General features: G+C 40.6%; 1 protein-coding gene across 1 annotated transcript; it reads left to right on the top strand.

The window, feature by feature from the left end:
• The first annotated feature begins 88 nt into the window (after positions 1-88).
• On the top strand, positions 89-20617 carry lmx1al (LIM homeobox transcription factor 1, alpha-like). Its single transcript, XM_049561841.1, has 9 exons — positions 89-534; positions 2447-2535; positions 3460-3649; positions 14973-15205; positions 16185-16348; positions 16523-16600; positions 16694-16814; positions 16925-17080; positions 19018-20617. Exons 1-9 carry the CDS (start codon positions 491-493, stop codon positions 19173-19175), a joined length of 1233 nt encoding a protein of 410 aa, XP_049417798.1. The 5' UTR covers positions 89-490; the 3' UTR covers positions 19176-20617.
• The last annotated feature ends 172 nt before the right edge of the window (positions 20618-20789 follow it).

Below are 20789 nucleotides of genomic sequence, written 5' to 3' on the forward strand. Positions count from 1 at the left end.
ATTTGCCTTTGTCCCTTTGATGATATTTCACCAGAATGAGGCGGTTTTGAGCAAGTAAGTATAAGCGTCATAACAGATCGCCGTTCCCCATGTGGAGGGAGATAAACGCCTCACCGCGAGTCTCTCCACATTTCAACTGCGCCCTTTAAAGTCACCGTCTAACCTTGAACACAAACGCAAAGGATCATCCCCATCTGAGTTATCAGTAGGCTGCATCATCTCTCATCTTCCCCTCATCATCTTCCGCACCTTCTCCCTCCCTCCCCTGTCCGTCCATCTCCTCCCTCTGCGCCTTTTTACGCACAAAACAAGTCGGAGCGCACACACGGCTGGCGGAGAAAACGGAGAGAGACAATAGACAATAGTTTCGGGTCATCATGGTATTTGGATTTTTACCGTAGGTAACATGCGCGCCGGGCTGTGAGATACAGGTGAACAATCTGTGAGCGCGTGTGTTCGTTTGCTAGCCGAAAGTTTCTCCAGATTTTTAATGTTGCCAACCGAGATTTCAGGAGGAGTGTGTTTCACCTCAAGGTAGGACTCCGTAACTCAAGGAACAGGTTGTCAGTTTCCAAATAATGTTGTCGCTTGAGCTGATATGTGTCTCTTGTTCCTGCAGCAGCGCGTGCGTATAAGTCTAACATATATATATTTGGCGTTTTTTAAATGCTCAGGCACAAAAAAAGTCACAGTGACCTACTGTGTTTTAATTCATGATCTTTGGTTTGGGCTGTTTATCCAAGCAAATAGAGGAGAAGCGATTTCATAACAGGTTGGGTTTCAGTTGGAGGTTGCTCTGATGCTTATCGTGGATGATATTTCATTATCACATTAGTTTACAACTGTTTTATGAGTAATCACAGCTAATTGATGGACCATAACAACCAAACTTTTGACTTTTCATAGCACGAAGATAGTCCTGGATATTTCATTAGCTTTTAAAACTAACCCATCACAACAAATATATTTTATATGCTTGTTTTAACATTAATTCCTGAGCACAAAAACCTTCAAACCGAGAAAAGCTTGTCCTTTGGATGCCAAATTTCACAGTGCGCCAACTTTATACAGCAATTTATTGATCCTCATCTGACACCACAATTATATTTCCTTTAATTCTGGCTCTAGGTGACCTGCAGCAAATCTTTTTTCCAAACATTTTTATTCCGGTGATCATTATCAGAGTGTCAGGCTGTTTGTCTCAACATGTAATTATCCATGCATTACACACAAATATGTCAGTAATGTATTCAAGCCACAATTAGGCAAAACATCAAATCAGATTAGCCGTATTTACATAATTCATTTGTTTTATTTCATTACTTCATTTTCTGTGCCAATGCAGCAATTAACCGAAATTCAATAGCCTCTTCTGTGTTTAGGATTTTACAGGGTAGGCTAAGCCGCCCAAAATTAATCTTATTATTTAAAAATGGATTCTTTAAAATATTACAACAAAAAAATCCAAACATAATTTAATATCCAATTGAGACATAGACTTTAAATATTATGATAGACCTTTTAATAGCGAGTCTATGATAAAAATATCACTCTGATATTAAAGGCCACAGCAAACAATATTAAAGTGCCTGCTGATATATTACAAAGATTTTTTTGTCTATGTTTCCTCAGCCAACTTATTTTTCTCTGCATTAATTGACTTTTAAAGAGAATTTTGCAGGATACAAAAACCCGTCAGCCTCTTTTAACGCTCCTTCTGCAAGACTCCATTATGACACATTAATAAAAACAGTTGTATTAATTATAATAAAAACCTGAAACTATATAATTACATTTGGAATTTTAGGGGACAATTTTAAAACATGCATATTTTCAAAATAATCTGAACAAAAATGTTGTGGGAATATTTAAAAGGAAATGTAAGATATATGTAAGAATGTACTTTTTTTGGTATTTTCATAACTGTACCCTATTTTTATATGTTTTGTTAGATTTCTGCTAATTGTGCAGAGTGATATCTAAAAGCTGACATTCGTTTTTAAAATATCAGATGATTATATTTAAGGGCCTGAAGTGTAACCAAAATTTTAGCTTGCAAAAAAGCTACACTTTGATGCTTGCATGTAATTTCTTTTATTTTAATTAAATTATCAGATATATCACTTTTCAGTTTTCTATTTTTTTATCATTCTAATTTCTCAATTTAATTTGTGTGTGTGTGTGTGTGTGTGCGTGCGTGCGTGCATGTGTGTGTACGTGTGTGTGTGTGTGTGTGTGTGTGTGTTCAAGTCCATTTAAAATCTATATTATAGTAACTTAAAAATATCGCCTTAAAAATACCTTATTTTCTAAGATGCTGCTTTGCTTAATCTGCGTGCTTCGGCCTGCATTTTGTCTCAAAATTTCCCTTATTTTGAAATAAATTCAGTGCAGTGGTTCTGCTGATATTTTAGACAGAAATTGTGTTTTTTTTATCTTTCTGCAGCGATCACACTGAGGGAAGGAGAGAAGGGATGAAAACAGAGGAGAGCCCGCAGTCTTGTCTGCAGCAGCCTCCATCCTCAACGCCTTTTGGTGAGTGTTGACTGGCAATGTGTTGTATGAGGCCCAAACGAAATAAACTCGCTGGGAAACAGTAACTATCATCACCAGTATTATCAGGATATAATTGGTGAATATTATTATTTCTGTATATTATTTAACACAAAGAAGAGATGCCACAACATAGACTATCATTATGATAAACTTCACTCGAGTATGGGCACAATATAAATTCCCACAGGAATACTGTGCATGTGTAGGCCGAAATTGGAAGAGAGAGTGTGCATCCAGCATGATAAAATCAATAGGAATACTTTTATGAATTCATGATTAGGGTGAATATATGATGTGAATATTAAAGGGACACCACCGTGGTAAAAAAGAGCCAAAAAACAAAAGTTGCTTTTCCTACGTTGACTATAATTTTATATATAGGCCTACACAACGTAATGTTACTACAGCAGCTAGTATCACATAGATTATTTTTCAGGTCCAATAAGAATGAAAATCAACAACATGATTTTAAGGATGTAATAAACAGCTGTTAGAAAAAAAAAAAGTTTATTTGGGAATAAATTAAATTAGTGCTCTGGGGATTTTTTTTTAAATCCAGAGAGTTTTGTTTGTGTAATCAAAAAGTGGGGTGTCTATAAAGTTTGGCCCATTGGATATGGCACTGGATGGACGGCTCTGGTAATAGTGTTGGAAGGCGCAGCAGCTGTTCTGTGCCAAATTATGTAGCCTAAAATACATATGTGTATTGGTGTGGTATTATTGAAAAAATATCCGTATACCAGGCTCATGCTTTTGCATTGTTTTACATCTTTTAGAGGGCGTCAGCATCTCTCATGTGATGTGGTTGACATTGGGGACACTTGGACTCATATCCCCAGCCATGTTAAATATTCGGCCCTGCCTCTGTCTCTCTGTCCACGCACTGATACATGCTCCCTCCAGGTCCGGAGTACAGGGGAGGGGGAGAGGTGTGCGCCGGCTGCGAGTCTCCCATCGCCGACCGCTTCCTGCTGCGCGTGAACGAGCGCTCCTGGCACGAGACCTGCGTCAAGTGCGCCGTGTGTTTGAGCGCGCTCACCGGGACCTGTTACTGCAGGGACCGCCTGCTGTACTGCAAGCACGACTATGAAAAGTAAGAGCACACACGCAAACACTGAGGTAGGGTTCACTGTTTGTTGTTGCTCCTTTGGTTGTGTTGGAGAGACGGGCAGCGGTGGAGGAAGAAATCTGAAAACTCTGATGGCAAAACTTCCTACTAATCAAAAATGCATGGTATCATCATGGAGCTGAAGCAAGGTTGTTTTCCAGAGGTCTTTCATTTTGAAGATGCATCATTGTTTGCCAGCTAAATCAATATTTTCAGGCTTGTAAACTCTTTATCTGCAAAGAAATAAGTTCTCTATTTAAATAGCTGGCAGAGTTTTAGCAATTTTGACCATTTACAAGGCTACATGCTAATGCGGTTAGCTTGTGCTAGTAATGCAATCGGTCCAGTTAAACTTTGTAAAATTAAAAAAATGGTGATGAAGAAGGTGTTAGGGGTCAGAAAAGCAGTGTGACTTTTGTTTTCAGCTTGCTGGGAGATTAACGAATGAATAACCTTGTCAAAAAACTTGTTTACTTATCCGGAAAAAGCATAAATGTGTTAAAAATTCATCAGCAGACTTTTAACAAACAAGTAAACATCATTGGACAGTTACCGAGCAAATTAATTTAGGTATCAGTGAGGTATTTGCAGTGTTATAAATCACCTTTAACATGAACCAGTTGTAATGTCGCACAAGTCTGATTAAAAAAACATTAATTACACTAAAAAATATTAACGCATCTCCCATGTTAGACAGGCGTCTTGCTGGAAATTATAAAGTAGCCCTGGCAATATGAGTGTTCTAGTGAGGTATGTTTAGTGGAACTTTGGGAATATTTTAATAGATGACAATACACCCCTTGCTATATAACAAAATGTACTTTTTGTCTGTTTGAGTTTTTTTATAAATTCATTTCAACCCCACAAGAACATCTTAAAAAACAAGACGGCTGTGTGTGAGGCTGAAAATTGAGTCGATGCAGATTTTAGAAATGTGAAAATCTGCCTTAGTATAAGTGTATAAATATAAAATTAATTATGCAACACACTGATATATAGAATATATGACCGACATTGTGTCAAAATGTGTCATCCACCTGTGAGGCCATTTAAGGGGATTTAAGGGACAATTAAAGGGAGACGTCACTCACAACGTGATAATTTGTCCATCAATTGCTCACCCCATGTTGTATGGAATTCGTGTAGGAAACTTAGTTTTACCGGCATGCCTCTGCAGTGAACGAAGAATCCAAAAATATAGATAATTTTCGGTGAATTGAGGTAATAGGGGACCATGTTAAACAACAGCAACAACAGCCGCTTTTCCCCTTGCGAGGAATTATAGTAATTTTTTAATGTAATTTATTTGTAGCTGACTGTAGCAGATCTGTTTGTGTGCTTGTAGAGTTATTATAAATATGGATTTGGATAGTATTTATGTCATGAGTCGCCTTCATGCTCCACAGTGATGCAGTGTGCTGTCTGGACATACTGCAACGTAAAACACAGTTAACCCTAACCCTAACCACACTTGTTTTGCAAATTGTAAAATGACCTGTTATTTGTTAGATGATTTAGCGTTTAAGGCCATACTGTACCGTGTGTGTGTGCTTTTTGTTGTGGTTGTTTAGTGTGTGCCGCGGTCAGTGGGTGTGCCTGCGATGGGAGCTCCAGGGGTAGACAGTTGAAGGACGAGCCTGCAGCTTGTTATCATTGTTTTGAAAAGTGTCAGACGGCATCCAGCAGCACAGACTCTCCCACTGTACCTGACATCTGGAGGAGAGAGTGCGAGACGGTGAAGGAGAGAGACAGAGAAAGAGAGAGAGAGAGAGGGGAACTGGCTGATGAAAGTCCCATTGTGTGACGTTTATCTGGAAAAATGAGTGGGAGACATGGAGGCAATAGCTTATCATAAACGAAGCACTGGGTTCATTTTCAGTGATGGAATGAAAAAGCGTATTTGCTCCCCGCGTGTAATGACTGTAATTGTGGATCCAAATTAATAGTCAGCAGCTCATTCACTATGGTGTTGATTTAGTCCCCTATACATTGCATATGGATGGCTGCCTTGTTGTGTGTGAGTCGGTGCCAGACTTGGCACACAGTTGCCTGTGACCTTCAGCGGATCAGCAACAATGTCTCCTTGTTTTCCCTGCAGTCTGTCCATCAGCGCCTTACACTAGTCCCCCCTGAACCCCCCCATCCAGAGCAGGTGTGTGCATTGTAACAGATATAATAGATGTCCAAGAATTTGGAACGTGCATAAAAATTTTAGGGGAATTCGTACAATTATTAAGCGTCTTTTCTTTTAACCCTTGCTTGTAGCTTGGCTCCATTTTAGTTCCAGCTGGTTGACAGAAGCAACTGCCTGACGTCCTCACACACTCATTGTCAGGTACTTTTGAGGAATATGTGGGTGAAATGTACACATGCATGGGCAACTTTCTTGCTCGTACTTGGCTACTTTCCATCTCACCCTCATGCAGTATCTCTGCCTTGTCCAAATATTTTTTTGATTTATCCTCTGCTTTGATTACATCACCCTGCACACACACACACTGACAGGCACTGACTGCATCGGCATAAGCTAAAAGTCACCCTGTGCAGCAGTGTTCCTCTTGTTTCCATAAAAGAAAATGGTCAAATGGGCGTAAATACAAGATGTGTTTTGGGGGCGATGTCTGATTTTTCTCATAATGAATCTATTCTGTTAAGGGGGGAAAAAATAAATGCATGTAGATGCCTATCAATTCAAATGAGAAGACAAATCTAATTTTGAAACATGACCCATCCCCCGCCCTGATTCATCTGGGCTAAACTGCCTTCCAGGCAAAAGTTTATTCAACATTTGCATGTTTAATGTTTTTGAAGGATATTTTGCTTGAAAATTATTCTAAAGTGATCACTACGATGCTCAGTGTCAGGCCTCAGCATAACACTAGATATAATCCTAATCCAAATATTCAGGTATAGCTATATAAAACTACTAAGAATATGGGTTCAGTCATGAGTCATATTCAAGTTCAGTGCCTGAAACTTCTCGTAATGAACGAGCTCTCACCCCACTGCCGCTCATTATCGATGCAATAAAACAGGAGGTATGCCTTCAGTTTCGAGATTCCCTGGTCTCAATCTGTTATGGAAATGAGGGGATTTAGACACAATAAACTCAAGTGCATCTTGTGGATTTTTCTTGTGGGTTTATTTTTGTTTTGAAAACCTCAAGAAATTCTCTGGAACTCCATCCTGTTATGGACCAGATGTTCAGCACGCGGCTTTAGAATAATTTTGTGGCAAGGCTTCCCTCCACACTTTAAATTCCCATCAGGATGTTTTTTTAATATGAACTGGTGCAATGCATCTTTTTTACCAGCAAGATGGGCAGAATAATAAAGATTTGGATGGAAAACACTGACGACATCAGAAACAGGAACATATTTCTCAAGATCTAAATGAGCTGTGGTAGAGATGTGGTCTTTAATTGTATATTAATTCAGTTTAAGAGCATATTTATTTTAAATAAAAGTTACAAAGTGATTAAATATCCTGACAATGATTGACATGTATGAAAACCATCCTCAGCATCCTATACACACAGTCATTGTCTTCTACACACCAGCTCGACATTATGGTTCCTTGCCAAACAGAGCAGTATAAGGCCAGTGTTCCCTGGTCAATAGTGCTGAGTCCAGACAGAATAGAGGGTAGTCTGGCTGTGCGGAGCCCGCAAGCTCCCTTGTAAGCCCCATAAAGGCAGCTTCAGCCCTGTGAAAAACAGGTCACCAGGGTGGATATTCACTTAAACCTTGGGTTTAATACCTCACTCTGTGGGGTGGAGGCCACTGGGACTACATCTAGGTCTACAAACCCTGCCTTTGCAGGCAGAGAGAGAGAGACCCCACCGCCACAGTTATGGAATTTCCCTCTGCCGACCAGGTAGCTGTATGAGAGTCCAACACTGACAGCCTGACGGAGTATCCTCTCAAGTTACGGCGCATTCGTGTGAGTGAACTTCTGAATCTCACTGCTCTAAATCCAAAGATAGAAAACTGCATCTTCTCCCCCTTCATACCGCTCCACCTCCACCCCCAGCCACTGTTTCTCTCCCTGTCTCTCTATCCGTTGCCTCGTTCATCACTGTCTGCTTTGTAATAATATTTCTCTATTCCAAACCTCATTTCCTTCTCGTTGAGATTGATGGCAGCGATGACACCAAACAGTTTATCTCCCCGTTTATCCCTTGTTTTCTCTTAATCGCCTCCCCTCCCTCAGCGCCTCTTTGTGTCTCGGGACGGGGGACGGGAGGAGGCGGCGGGGAGGCTGATTGGGTACAGTGCTAATTACCCAGCATTCTGTGGCTGTCCTTCGATGACAGGCCTGACACCAGGCTGCAGGGAAATACTATTAGGGAGAATTATGCAATGATACGTCAGAGGGACAACAAGCATTTATGCCCATCAGCTATAGCACCTCGAGTCTTGTTGATACGTCAATGCTATATCTATGATTTACTTTAATATATTAAGTCCAAATATGGGAATCATCGCTGTTTTAAAAGGTCTGTTCAACAACTTATTGTAGTGGTATCAAACCACGCCGATAGGTTTGGTTTTTCTTGTTCAGAATTTGAGACATTTGCCTCCAAAATTAGACAGGAAGTGAATGAAAATTTGTTTGTGGTGCTTACAGCATTGAAGTAACATTTAAAAGTACATGCAATTATGTTTAAATATCATGGTTGTATTAGGGTGGAGGTAGAAATTCTCAAAACCAGGGGTAAGGGAAAACAAAATCTGCATTGTGCGAAATCATTAGAGGAAACTGAGAAAATATTTGTTTTTTTTCCTGCAAGTGAAAGTAAAGTTTGTGGTTCCACGTTGGTTTAGGTGAATCACGGCTGCACTGACTGACAGGACTGTACTGTATATATAAATCCCAGTGAGAGGCTACACATAATACATGCATGTGGTTCTGAAACGTTCAAACACTTCTCCCTTATCCAGGAGCCTTACACAGGCTAAACCTGCAGCTCAACAGATGACGGTTGGAGATGTGCCAGAGGAACAGAAAGTGAGGATGGGGGAGTTTTTGTGTTTTGATGTAGTTGAGGAACCGTCAGATTTTATGGTATAAATTAAAGAACATCAGGGAGAAATCTCGATGATGGGGAAATGGCTCGGAATGGGATAAAGGAGGCAAAGACGAGGTGGCTGGGATTTTTGGGAAGGGACGCGGCCGCTGATTTTTGTCTGGGTGCATGTGTACGCGCGTGAGGAGGGGGGGTGATATTGCCACTGTTTTTGCATAATGTGAGATGAGACCCCATCATCTTTCCTCCCCCACAACAATTTTATAACAGACAGCTAATAAATGTTTCATGGCAGAACAAGCTGCTCGCCTTGGCTTTATTAAATCTGAGATAATAAAAGCAGAGAGGGAGAGGAGAAAAGAGAGAGAGAATAGGGGGTCGCACCAGAGAGGGAGAGATAGGGAGATCGGTGTAGACTTTTTCTCAAATCGACCGGCTGCATCTCCTGTTTCTGGGGCAACGGGTCCCGCTGTCCCCCGCCGCCCCCCTCCCCGCTGCTTCCCACTCCGCCAGAGACAGACAGGAAATGAGAAACGGGCAGACAGGATATTGCGTTCTGGTGGCCTGGGGATTAACTGTTTTATCTAAACTAACACACACACACACACACACGCCCACTCACTAGCGCGCACAAACACACATCCTCACACATAGCGTTCATTCTTGGTAGCATCAGGTGTAGATGGCACACACACACCCAGAGACACATATCATGCAGACCATGCACGTCATGCAGGTTTTTTGTTGTTACTTCACACAGGTACATTACATTAGGTGTTGAATATTACAGGCGTCAGTGGTGCTCTCATGTAGAGCTAGTCTTATTACCACTGTGAACAATTTACAGTGAGAGTCATGACATGTAACAGTATAACTGTGAGATTGGCGGAGAGTTTGTGCCCAGATGCCTCTAAAGATGTATTCCATACAATGCACTGCAGGCCCCTCATTGCCACAACTATTACAGAGCTTTTACACAGTGTGGAGAGCGTTTGTTGAGCAAGAGGACTGCTTATGATGTTACTTTATCCATGCATGGATGGATACGGTCCACAAATGACAGCATCTGTCAGTGTTTTATTGATGTTTGTACCCAGGCACCTTATCTGTGTTTACACAAACTGTGCATATTTGTGTTTACGTGTGCATGTGACCGTATGGATGCCCACGTGTGTGTGTGTGTGTGTGTGTGTGTGTGTGCATGTGCAAGTGTGTGACTGTACCGTAGTATATATATATATTTATATATGTGTGTATTTTTTGTGAGTGAGTGAATGTGAGTGTGAGTGAGCGGCGGCGGCGGCAGGGGTAGCGAGTATCGTGGGGAATGCTGGGAGATTTTAATAACACAGAAGCAGTGCAGGGAGATTTAATAAAAGGAGATGATGTGATTACTGAACCCTGGCTCTGAGCCATTTTGCTTCACAGAGCAATATCCGCCGAAAGTGCGCACACACACATCCACACGCACACACACGCACGCACGCACATCCTCACGCACACATCTAAGAAATGGATACTAAACAGAATACAACTTAAAAGTAAGATTGTTGCATATCATTTGTTCTTTTTGCATCCATCTCACGGATCCTTGAATGCACCTTCGTTTTCAGGGGAATGCGCAAACAGCCATTTGTGTGACACACATGGTCATTCTGAGCGCATCACGTTTGCGGGAATCACAAGCTAGTACATGAATACCTTGTTTAGAAACAGAAATGCATCTTAAACTACAGGTTAGGAATCAAAATGAGTGACAGCGACAGATCTTTGGTGAGCTTCCCAGTGAAGCCCTAATCTGTCAAAGTTAGGTTCTTCTGGGCTCGCACACACACAGCTGATCCAAACCTAGTGCAATATGAGGCACTCCAAACCTGGAGTTAGTATAAGCAAACCGGTACCTGTATAAATATTCATCAATTATGAAAGCAAGAACAACAACTGTAATCGCTCTAAGACACATACATATTTATGGAATGATTGTGCTGCGGTCCACACAATGTCGTGCTTGTCAGAGCTCAAAGGCAAAACAATGCCACATGACACAGCTTAGGGAGATGATGAAGATTCTGTTATTCTGTTTGTATGCCTAGGATCTACAATAAAGCGAGAAGGAAAGGGCTGATTATAACCAACCAATACTCACAGCACATCACCTTTTTCTGCCTCTCTGCGTTTGATCTCATAATCAGTGAGCTTGTAATTAGTTGTGCCCCCCTAACCCCTCAGAAATCCGTGGCACTGAACATAAAGGTGCCTGCAGCCAAAGTTCCTGAGGTTTTTGTACATCGCAAGCTCATAAGCAGACAGTGTTCTGTCTGCACTTACACTTCTCTTCTTTGTAATTCTGTGCATATCATGAATATTACACACATCTCTTCATTAAAGGAAAGCCCCTCTAAATCCAAAGCAAAGTCCTCCTCCAAATATCTTTTCTGATAGATTTGTTCACAGCTGGTCTTAACTCTACACCTCAGCTGTTTAAATTCTAACTTTCATTTCCACTTTTTTGATAGTGGAAATTGAAATGCAAGAAAATAAAACCCTCACTATATTATAGTCAGTGTTGTGCAAATATTTATTTTTTTTCCACTGATTCCTGATGCGAGCAAAGATAGTCCTGCAATATTAGTAATATTCAAACTTTAAAAATCTGGTTTTTATTGTGGTCCCTTAACCAAAACTCACAACCCTGTCTCCTGGAAATTATGTTTATATACAACTAATTTGAAACAGCAAATAAATTTGGAGGGAAATGTAATGCTTAGCAAATTGTGTTTTCTATTAGCATAATTAGGAGTTGTTGTTAATTAATATACCTGGCAAGTCGTCAAATGTTGATAATGAACATATCAGCAACATCACTGACAATGTAATTCAGTTGTTTTTTGCTAAAACAGGCAATCTTGCAATACAGTATTCGTTTGTGGTTACTACAGCATTATTATTTTTTATTAACATTTACCAAAATGACAATATCTCCCTAACCATAATCAAAGTGCATTTGTTGCCTAAACCTTGCGTAAGATTTTGAATGCAATCCTCAAGTTATGATGTCAAGGTCCTGCACTTTGTACACCCACCATCCTCCAGCCACCCCCTTCCAAAGCTAACGCAGTACATGAATGTAGTGCGTCATCACCTGAACACTGTCTCTGAACATAACCCAGGCAGCAATTATGTTGCCACAACAAAATTAAGAAAGTAGTTCAGTAACATACATGTGTAATTTATAGGGGACATTAGAAAACTGGATTGTCTGAAACTCTTTTTTGTTGGTGGTGTAATGATACATTAATCCGGATCAATATACTGATTCAACGATCAGTAATCTAGTATCACTGATGCAATGGTACACTCTAAACAATCCACTGGTTCAACTCAAACAAATGAACCTAACAATTTGCATGCATCTTTTTAAGTAGTTCCAATTCTGGCATTATTGAGTCAGTCCTTCAAGTCTTTTATTATATATGAAACTCAATTAGTTTAGTACAACCAACATGATTTGCCTTGGGTTAGGTTAGGGTTAGGGGGTTAGACCTTGAAAACCTTAATATCTATCCAAAAGCTGTGTTGATATTTAGTGGTCAAACTATTTTATGTAAGATATTCCAACCTATTTATTTTAATTTCATTCCACTTAAAAATGTCAAAAATGTTTTGGATTTTGACCAGTTCTTAAAATAAGCTGTTAATTGACTAAAACAGGTCAATGAAGCAAATGTAATTTTTCATTATTTTTCATGCTGAAGAGCTTCTTTATTTTAAGCATTATCCACTAACCCCATGAATCATTTTTAGAGTGATAATCAGCCAAGAAAAAGACAATCAGGATTTTACTGATTTGTCTCAGGCCCTATTGAATCGACTCAAAAATCATATGGCAGAGTTTGTGATATCAGCAAATTTATGATTTGATTTGATTTCACTTTATTATCAGAAAAAATATCTGACATTTGTCTTGCATTTGAGGATGTTTGCTAAATACACATAAATACAAAAATACATAACATTTAACCACACAACAAAACCATACTATAAATGCTACGAATAAAATCCGACATTACAACATTGTATCTTTGTCCAAAGAATAGATATAATACTGATGAACCTTGTGAACCTTGGACCTTGTGTGAAGAAAAAGATATAGCAGAAACTGTAAAAGCAAAAGAGATGATCTATTTTAATAAAATAAAAAGAAGTGTTTTTTATGGACAATGTGCAAATAAAAAACCTATTCAGACACACCTAGATACAATTCCACCCAAAGCATGAAAACTGATTGTGTATAAAATGTGGTGAGGAGCCGAGATATACCTAATTCATGTGTCTGCTCTTTAAATATCAGGTCCATAGTGATTCACTGGAAGCTACACCCTGGTCAGGGCCAGTGTGAATGATACTTCTATTAGAGGGATTAGACTGATCTACTTACAGACCCCCCTCTGTGGCAGTTGCCCCAAGTTGCCTTCATTTGCCATGTTGAGTAAATTCCTGCCGTGCTGTGTACACCCCGATTAGGGAGTGTGGGACTTAACCACCAACATCATCGGTCTTATGTCAAGCAATCCTGTGACAATTCTACTCTGTTGTGTTTAGTTCACAGTGAAAGGAAGCATTTAAGGTGTTGGAGTGTGTGTTTGGACGGGGAGCGAGGGAGGTGGTTGCTCTCCTTTGTGGAATAATGTGCCAGATATTAGGATTAACCAGGTTGCTGCAGATATTTCACAGAAGAAGCATCTCTTTAAAATGTGACGCACTGTTTCTAGAAGGAAATAGCAACCTTTAGTTAAACACAAGGTCCTGTCACAGTCGAGCTGTGCAGGGCTGGGACACTCGTGTTTGCGTTATGATGTTAAGTTAGCGACACTGTCATTTGGGGAATTTGGGGAGTGTTTGGCAGATGGATTGAGAAAGATTAGCCGTGGCAGCTGCGTTTGGGACAGAATCACAGATTAGGAGCTCTAATGTGCAGACCTGGCTCCTTCTTTACACTCCAGATTTGGGCAGCAACACCTTCCTATCACTCAGTCAGGGAGCGTCAACACTTCTGCCTTCGTCCCCCCCCGTTCCCTCCCCGCTCATCCTCCCTTCCCTCTTGTCCAGGTTTTGTGCTTGGTGCTATTTCTGCATCAGCTGACCTTTCTCTTTCCTACACCTACAGTCTGAGTCCTTGGTAACTCTTCCTGTTGAAGACATATTCTGGTGATCGAGCATAATATTTGCTGGTTACAGGTTGCACTGGCAGCATGATGATGGTTGATGGTATGGTGAACGTGTGTAACTAGTCAATGTCAGACTAGGTATACTGATACTCAGTGGATGCGTGCAAATGTCTGTGTGCATGCCTGTGCGTGTGTGCGCATGCATGTGTGTATGTGTGTGAGTGCCTATGTTTGTGTGTGTAAGTGTGTTTTAGTGTGCATAAGTGAGAGGAGAGAGATTAACCCCATGCTATCCCCAATCCCTGGTTATGAGTTTACAGCGTCTGTCTGGCCATCGCACTGTTTAAACAACAATCTAATTAATCCTGTCTTTATTAGTTTCAGTGAACTGGGGAGGCAGGCTGGGAGGGCGTGAGGGAGAACTGGGAATGCTGGCAGAAAATACTGGGGAGGGAGGGGGGAGGAAACCAAGTGCGAGAGCAGGGATTTGAGAGGAATTTAATGGCAGAGACTTAGGCCCTGTGAATGGAGATAGGGATGCGGAGAGATGGTGAGGCAGGAGAGAAATTGCAGGGTTATAACATCTCACAGGAGGAGAGATGGAGGGACAAAGGGAGGAAAGTGGTCATGGGGAAAAAGCAATGGACCTGAGAAAGACTCTGTATTAAGCTTTATTCATAGGGTAAATAAGTACTTTAAGATTGTGGGTGGGATATGGATAGACTGGAGTTTACACCGTCAAACAGATCTCCACGTTTAAGGATTTCAAAGGAAAATACTCTCAACAGGCAGCTCTTATCACAAGCTAACTACTGCCACCTGCTGTATTTAGGGAGAAAGGACAATCTTAAAAATGCAGACTACTGTTATTCCTCCGAGCAGATGTTTACCTTGTTGCTTTGTGAATTGGGTAATGTTTATACGACCTTTAATTAAGAGACTATGCTAATCTCCCTTTTGAGCTGAGGGTAAATGTGTTAGAGCTCATTCTCCGTGCCTCCATGTTTAATTACCTCACCTTTCTTTTTCTGCACTCCTTGACTCCCATAATACCATGTTTTACAGTTTATGTAAGTATCCTTCCTGTGTGTGTCTTTCTGTGCATCTCTAGGCTGTTCGTAAGGAAGTGCAGCGCCTGCCTGCAGGTGATTGGACGTTCGGAGCTGATAATGCGCGTGCTGGGCCAGGTGTACCACCTTGGCTGCTTCACCTGCTGTGAGTGTGAACGCCGGCTGCAAAGAGGTGATGAGTTTGTGCTGAAAGAAGGCCAGCTGCTCTGCCGCATGGACTATGAGAAGGAGAGGGAAATGCTGGCTGCTATTAGCCCCACACCGACTGAATCAGGTAATGTTGGTTCGTTGCAGGGCTGCTTTGCTTGAACCAGATTTAAATCAAATTTCTCTTACCTTTACATGCATGCATACAACATATTTTTTTAGTAACCTCAGTCATACTGGACCTCTGCAGTGGGCAGCTCCTAAAGGACAAATGGGGGTTTAAAGGGACAGTTCACCCCCAAATCCAGAATACGTATTTTTCCTCTCACGTGTAGCACTGTTTATCAATTAGATTGTTTTGGTGTAAGTTGATGAGTGTTGGAGTATCAGCCGTAGAGACAGGCAGACATCTCTACCGTCGATACCTCCAACACTCAGCAACTCACACCAAAACAATTTAGATTTAAAAAGCACTACTGGTACGAGGGAAAATATGTATTTCTGATTTTGGGGTGAACTGTCCCTTTAAGGGTCTTAAACTGTTCCCTTGTTCAAGTAGTAAATACATATAGAGTGAACTAGATATTCATGTGCATTACTGACATACAATGCCAGTTATGTGCACACAACTTCTTGGATCATCAGCACATCGTTATGACAACAGATCTTGAAAAACTTGTACAAACTGTTTTAGACATGAAGCAGTATTAATACCTCCATCTTAAAATAGTTTGCTATCTTACCCTTCATTTTCAGAAGATTTTATTTCTGTTTGAAAAGTGTAGCAGCAAAAGTGTATTGACTTCTGATCAGCGAGAATAGTCTTCAAAGGTGCTCACTGGAATTTGCAATGCAGTCTGGGAATTTTTCTTACAGTACATGCAGTGGAGCCTTCAGCACTACAGTGCAATTTGGCACTGCACACTGTAGAACCAGTTTTATTCTGCAGGGGCTCACTATCTACAGAATTAGGGACCGGTTTAAGAAACACTCAGGCTTTTGCTTGCAGTCACTTTAGCATTAAAAATTTATTTTTCATTGAAGGAAGTGTGAAAATTCTCCTACCAGCTCTTCTGACTGTTTTCTTGTCTGCTTACCTTGCTCAGTGAAAAGTGAGGATGAGGAAGGTGGAGGAGGCTCTGGTGGAGGGAAAGGTGGCGATGAAGGCAAGGAGCACAAGCGCTCAAAACGGCCGCGCACCATCTTGACCACACAGCAACGCCGTGCTTTCAAGGCCTCCTTTGAAGTGTCGGCTAAGCCTTGTCGCAAGGTGGGTGGACCAGCTTGTTTTATCAATGGTCATGTGCGCATGAGAATACTCCCTTGCGATGAAAACTTTATTGTTAATGGGCATCTTTGTCAGTCTGGATAGCAATTAATCTGAAGCTGTGTTTAATGATGTAAAGTTTGTAATTTAAAAACAACTGAAAATTCTAATTTGTAGGTGAGAGAGACACTGGCTGCTGAGACTGGGCTGACAGTGCGTGTTGTGCAGGTGTGGTTCCAAAACCAAAGAGCCAAGGTTAGACTTTATACATTTCTGAGAACATAATATGTCTTACAGATTAACACACGGAGAAAATTTATACAGACAGTGTGTGTTTTTGTGCTTCAGATGAAAAAGATAGCTCGCCGACAACAGCAACAGCAGCAGCAGCAGCAGGAACAAGAGCAGCTGGGGGGGACCAGGAGAGGACCAAGTAGAGGGGGCCGCCAGAGCAATGACGACAGTGAGGGTAAGTGCTCCGAGTGCCAACGCAGGATCAAGAAGAATAAACAAAGATTAGAGGAATGGAAGAGTAAACTATGATATGGGATGACTAAAGGGATTCTCATCTCTACACAGATGGCTCTAGTACCCATGGCATGGATGGGATCCTGGGATATCCCTCTCTGCCACGTCAGCAGCTACTCGCTCTAGACCCCAACATCTACGGCGGAGAGCCTTTTCGACATGGGCTTACACCGCCACAGCTGAACAGCGAGCAGCTCCACTCCTATGGTAAGACAGGAGGTCAGAGCTGCAAATTTGAAAGAAACCAAAATGAAAATGTTGACAGCAGTGACACACCTAGGGATTTTTCATAGGGGTGGCCAGATGGGGACAGAAAGGAGCAGCATTATGTTACATTAGCTGAAAGGTATATGTTTTTACTGGTTTCCAGTTGTAAGAAGATGTGAGGATGTAAAAAAAAGAGGCTGAGATTAACCTAACCTGTTAGAACTCACCGGCCTGTCTGCGGGCCCTCCTGAAGTTTTACTTGATGATTATGATATGTAAATAGCTGCTGTATTTATGTTGTTTAAATGTTTTATTTGATTAATGCAGACCATTTCACCTCAACAGCAGCTTCAATAAATGCTTCTTTCAGACAAAAAAAACAAAAAAATAACCAGCCATTACTCACCTATGAAGCATCATTTTAATCCACTGATCAATTTTATCCAGACAGAAACACAGCTTACACAGTTGTCATCAGCTGCCAGTGGTCCAGACAATCTAAATCCAGTGAAATATTTAGTCCAAACACATTATGACATGGTTCATATGGTCAAGAAATTAGTTAGAATATCTGTTTTCTAGGCCTGGAAATAGTTTGGAATTACGGGAATGTTTAGGAAAAGTTTTGATTGTACATTGGTTCAACTATTGTTTAAAATATGCTCATAATAATCCTAAAACATGTCTAACCTAACTTGAAATATGTTCCTGTATTGCTAATTTGAAATCTAGTGCTGCACTGCGCGACAGTTTAAACATCACTAGTATCATATGATACAGATTGGCATATGGAGCTAGGTGGTGGTGGGAATGTCTAAAATGCAAGTATTATTAGCAAGCACTAGTGCATGTTTGATTATGATTGGCTTAAGAAAGAGGCAGACCCTAGCCGCACTGGATGGAGGCCCTGCTCCAAAACTTTAGATGTTTTGGTGCAGAGCAGAATAGTAGCCAAACTTAGCTGTGGGGAAACAAAGTGTACATATCTCTCCACATTTGAAAATGCATCCTATTTCAAATGGCTTGTTGTCAGAGAAGTGTGCAGGCTTTTTTAAACTGCTTAAAGTTATTAAAATGGGGTAAAATATTGTGGAAAATTTTTGGAAATTCATCAGTCAAAATGTGTGAGAACCCTGTTATTACATCCATAGATGAATTGCTGATGCATTGTTTCAAACATCCATATTTCTCCACATATTATCCATAATTCCACAGGGCCTAGCAACTCCTGGCCTTTTCACTGACACCTCACTTGAGCCAATATGGAGCTTCCAATGCTGTTGCTAAGGCCTTGATAGCTCATGAGGGCCTGTATTGAGGGAACGTGTGTCACTCTCATTTCCAGGGGTCTTGCCAATCAAAGAGCTAGCGATTGGCCCTATGGCTTATGGGTCTTGTAGTACAGGACACTTTGGAGCTCCAGAGGAAAAAGTCTAGACTGTTACAAATATACAGAAACGATAAACAAATGGCTCCTATGTTGTCTTAAGGGGGAAAAAAGTCTTCAGTTCTAGAGGTGCAGTAAGCTCCTACATAGACATTCCTGTCTGTGTTGATTAGTTTTTCACCTATTTTAACACTTTCAGTACAGTATTTCACCCTCCTTTTTTAAAACTTCTGGACAAAACCTCAGAATAACATGTAAAATATTTATTTTCTGTGATACTGTTATCTACTTTGAATTTGGACTTTGACACCATCCATGTACATGTACTAAAAATGGAACAAGCGCAGTGTTCAACCTACTTTGGGTATTCCTTGCATCAGTGTTTGAGATGAATTTTACAGGATGCTTAAGTTAAAGTGACTGACTCACTATGTGTTTTTGAGGTCCATTAGCTTTAGAGTAAAAACAAATATGCTTATTTTCATATTCTGTCCTTTCATTAAAGACTGTTCCACTTCAGCTGTGCACACTCACTGTTTTTTCACTGCAGACTCAGAGACAGTGTTCCATGACCTGGACAGCGATGGAAGCCTCGGTCACCTTGGAGACTGCCTCTTGGCAACAGGGGATGGCAGTCTCCTGCCAGGACGAGTGGGGAACCCCATTGACCGCCTCTACTCCATGCAGAACTCCTACTTCACCTCCTGACCCTCATAAACTCTCACCCTTCCCACTCCTGTCCCACCTTTCACCTCAGAGATGCAGCTAATGGAGTCTGTCCATCAACATGCCTGTGGGACCACTCTCCATGAAACAGCCCACACCCAAACACACTTCTGAGCTTTCAACACAGGCCAAAATCATCACAAGTCAGGCATAGTCATAATATCTCTTTGCAGCAGATTAGCGTCACATTCCCACCATCTTTCCTTGATACGAATCACATGCTGGAAATACAGACACTGTAAATGTCCAAGATATGTAAAAAATTTCTCCTGTTGTATTTATGTAATGTTCAATGAAATATGTTTCATGGCACTTTCCAACATAAAAAAACGACAAACACAAGACACTTATCAAACATATTAATATGTATATCATGATTTACAGACGATAATTGGTTGCTGAAAGTGAATTCATCAATCAAGTTACATGTATTTAGGAGTCTTGGCAGGCCTTACGAGCAGCTAAGGGTCTAAATTAGTATATGGGAGAACTTTTTTTTAACAGGACTAGTGATTAGTTATTGTGTGTGACAGACTGCAGCGTATACAATACTGTATATGGATTGGAGTACAATTTTGCTCTCAGGTTAGTGTGTATGTTTATGTAACCTGAGCTATAACTCAGGATATTGTGCAGGATAGGATTACACTTTAACTTGCCCAGTGACTTCAAGGACGTAGATTACAAAGAGGAGGAAACTCTGTGTAAAATGTCAAACTACATTTTTAGTTTTTGGTAATGCATGACAGGTATAATATGGACCAAAAAAAAATCACATTTTTTAGCATTAGACAACACTACAGGGTCATTTGAGGAGCCTTATGCGGAAACAGGGTTGTATCAGCAGTTTTTTCTTTAGCTTTCCCTTCTCTTTTATAATGTAATCACTAAGAAGCAGTGCAGTTAATGACAACTAATAGATAATACCCAAAATTTAGGATACTGAGCACCTGACGACGTGCTCTCAAATGTAAATGTGAGTATGACTGTGTTCAAATTAGTAGTTGTAGTCGATTTCTGTAATTTCTTTCTCAAACATCTCAAATTGGATGTTGTTAGGTAGATATTTTGTACCTTCCTCTGTGATAATCAGCAAATATTTAAACTGTAGCATGATATTTATGTGTCACAAAGTAGGTCTAAAGAACTAGCCTCCAAACTGATGTTGGATAGCAAGTGCAGAATGCATCAGGATCAGACTCACTATGTGGTGCAGAATAAAATAGGATTAGGGTGTTTCATTTAGGTGCCAGTGATCGGCTACAGCTTGTGACATTCTTTCATGACATTATGTTCAACTCTGATAACGGACTCATGGTATTTTTACAGTGATATTTTTGTGAATGTAACTTATTTGTGCGGTATTAGGCGAGTTCTTATCCTACTTTTTTTGTTCAGTGACTGCCAGGTGATGTGCTTTGAATGTAATGTTGCCGTATCTTCAATACAATCTGCGGTTTCATCTTTAAAGTGCACTTGCCTTATTGTCCTAAATATGATAAATGATGATGCGCTGATCACTCGTCTGGTGTAAACCAAAGATGTGAAAACAAAGGAATCTTTTCCCCCTCCGTTCCACCCTTCAAAGCTTTAATA

This window comes from Epinephelus fuscoguttatus, linkage group LG19 (assembly GCF_011397635.1).
Source record: "Epinephelus fuscoguttatus linkage group LG19, E.fuscoguttatus.final_Chr_v1".
NCBI classification, from domain to species: Eukaryota; Metazoa; Chordata; class Actinopteri; order Perciformes; family Serranidae; genus Epinephelus; species Epinephelus fuscoguttatus.

Excerpts from the sequence above, each read along its gene's own strand:
- lmx1al (XM_049561841.1), top strand. The coding sequence starts at position 491 with ATGTTGCCAACCGAGATTTCAGGAGGAGTGTGTTTCACCTCAAG. Across the intron at positions 535-2,446 it reads GGAGTGTGTTTCACCTCAAG|CGATCACACTGAGGGAAGGA; the intron begins GTAGGACTCCGT and ends ATCTTTCTGCAG. Across the intron at positions 17,081-19,017 it reads CGAGCAGCTCCACTCCTATG|ACTCAGAGACAGTGTTCCAT; the intron begins GTAAGACAGGAG and ends TTTTCACTGCAG.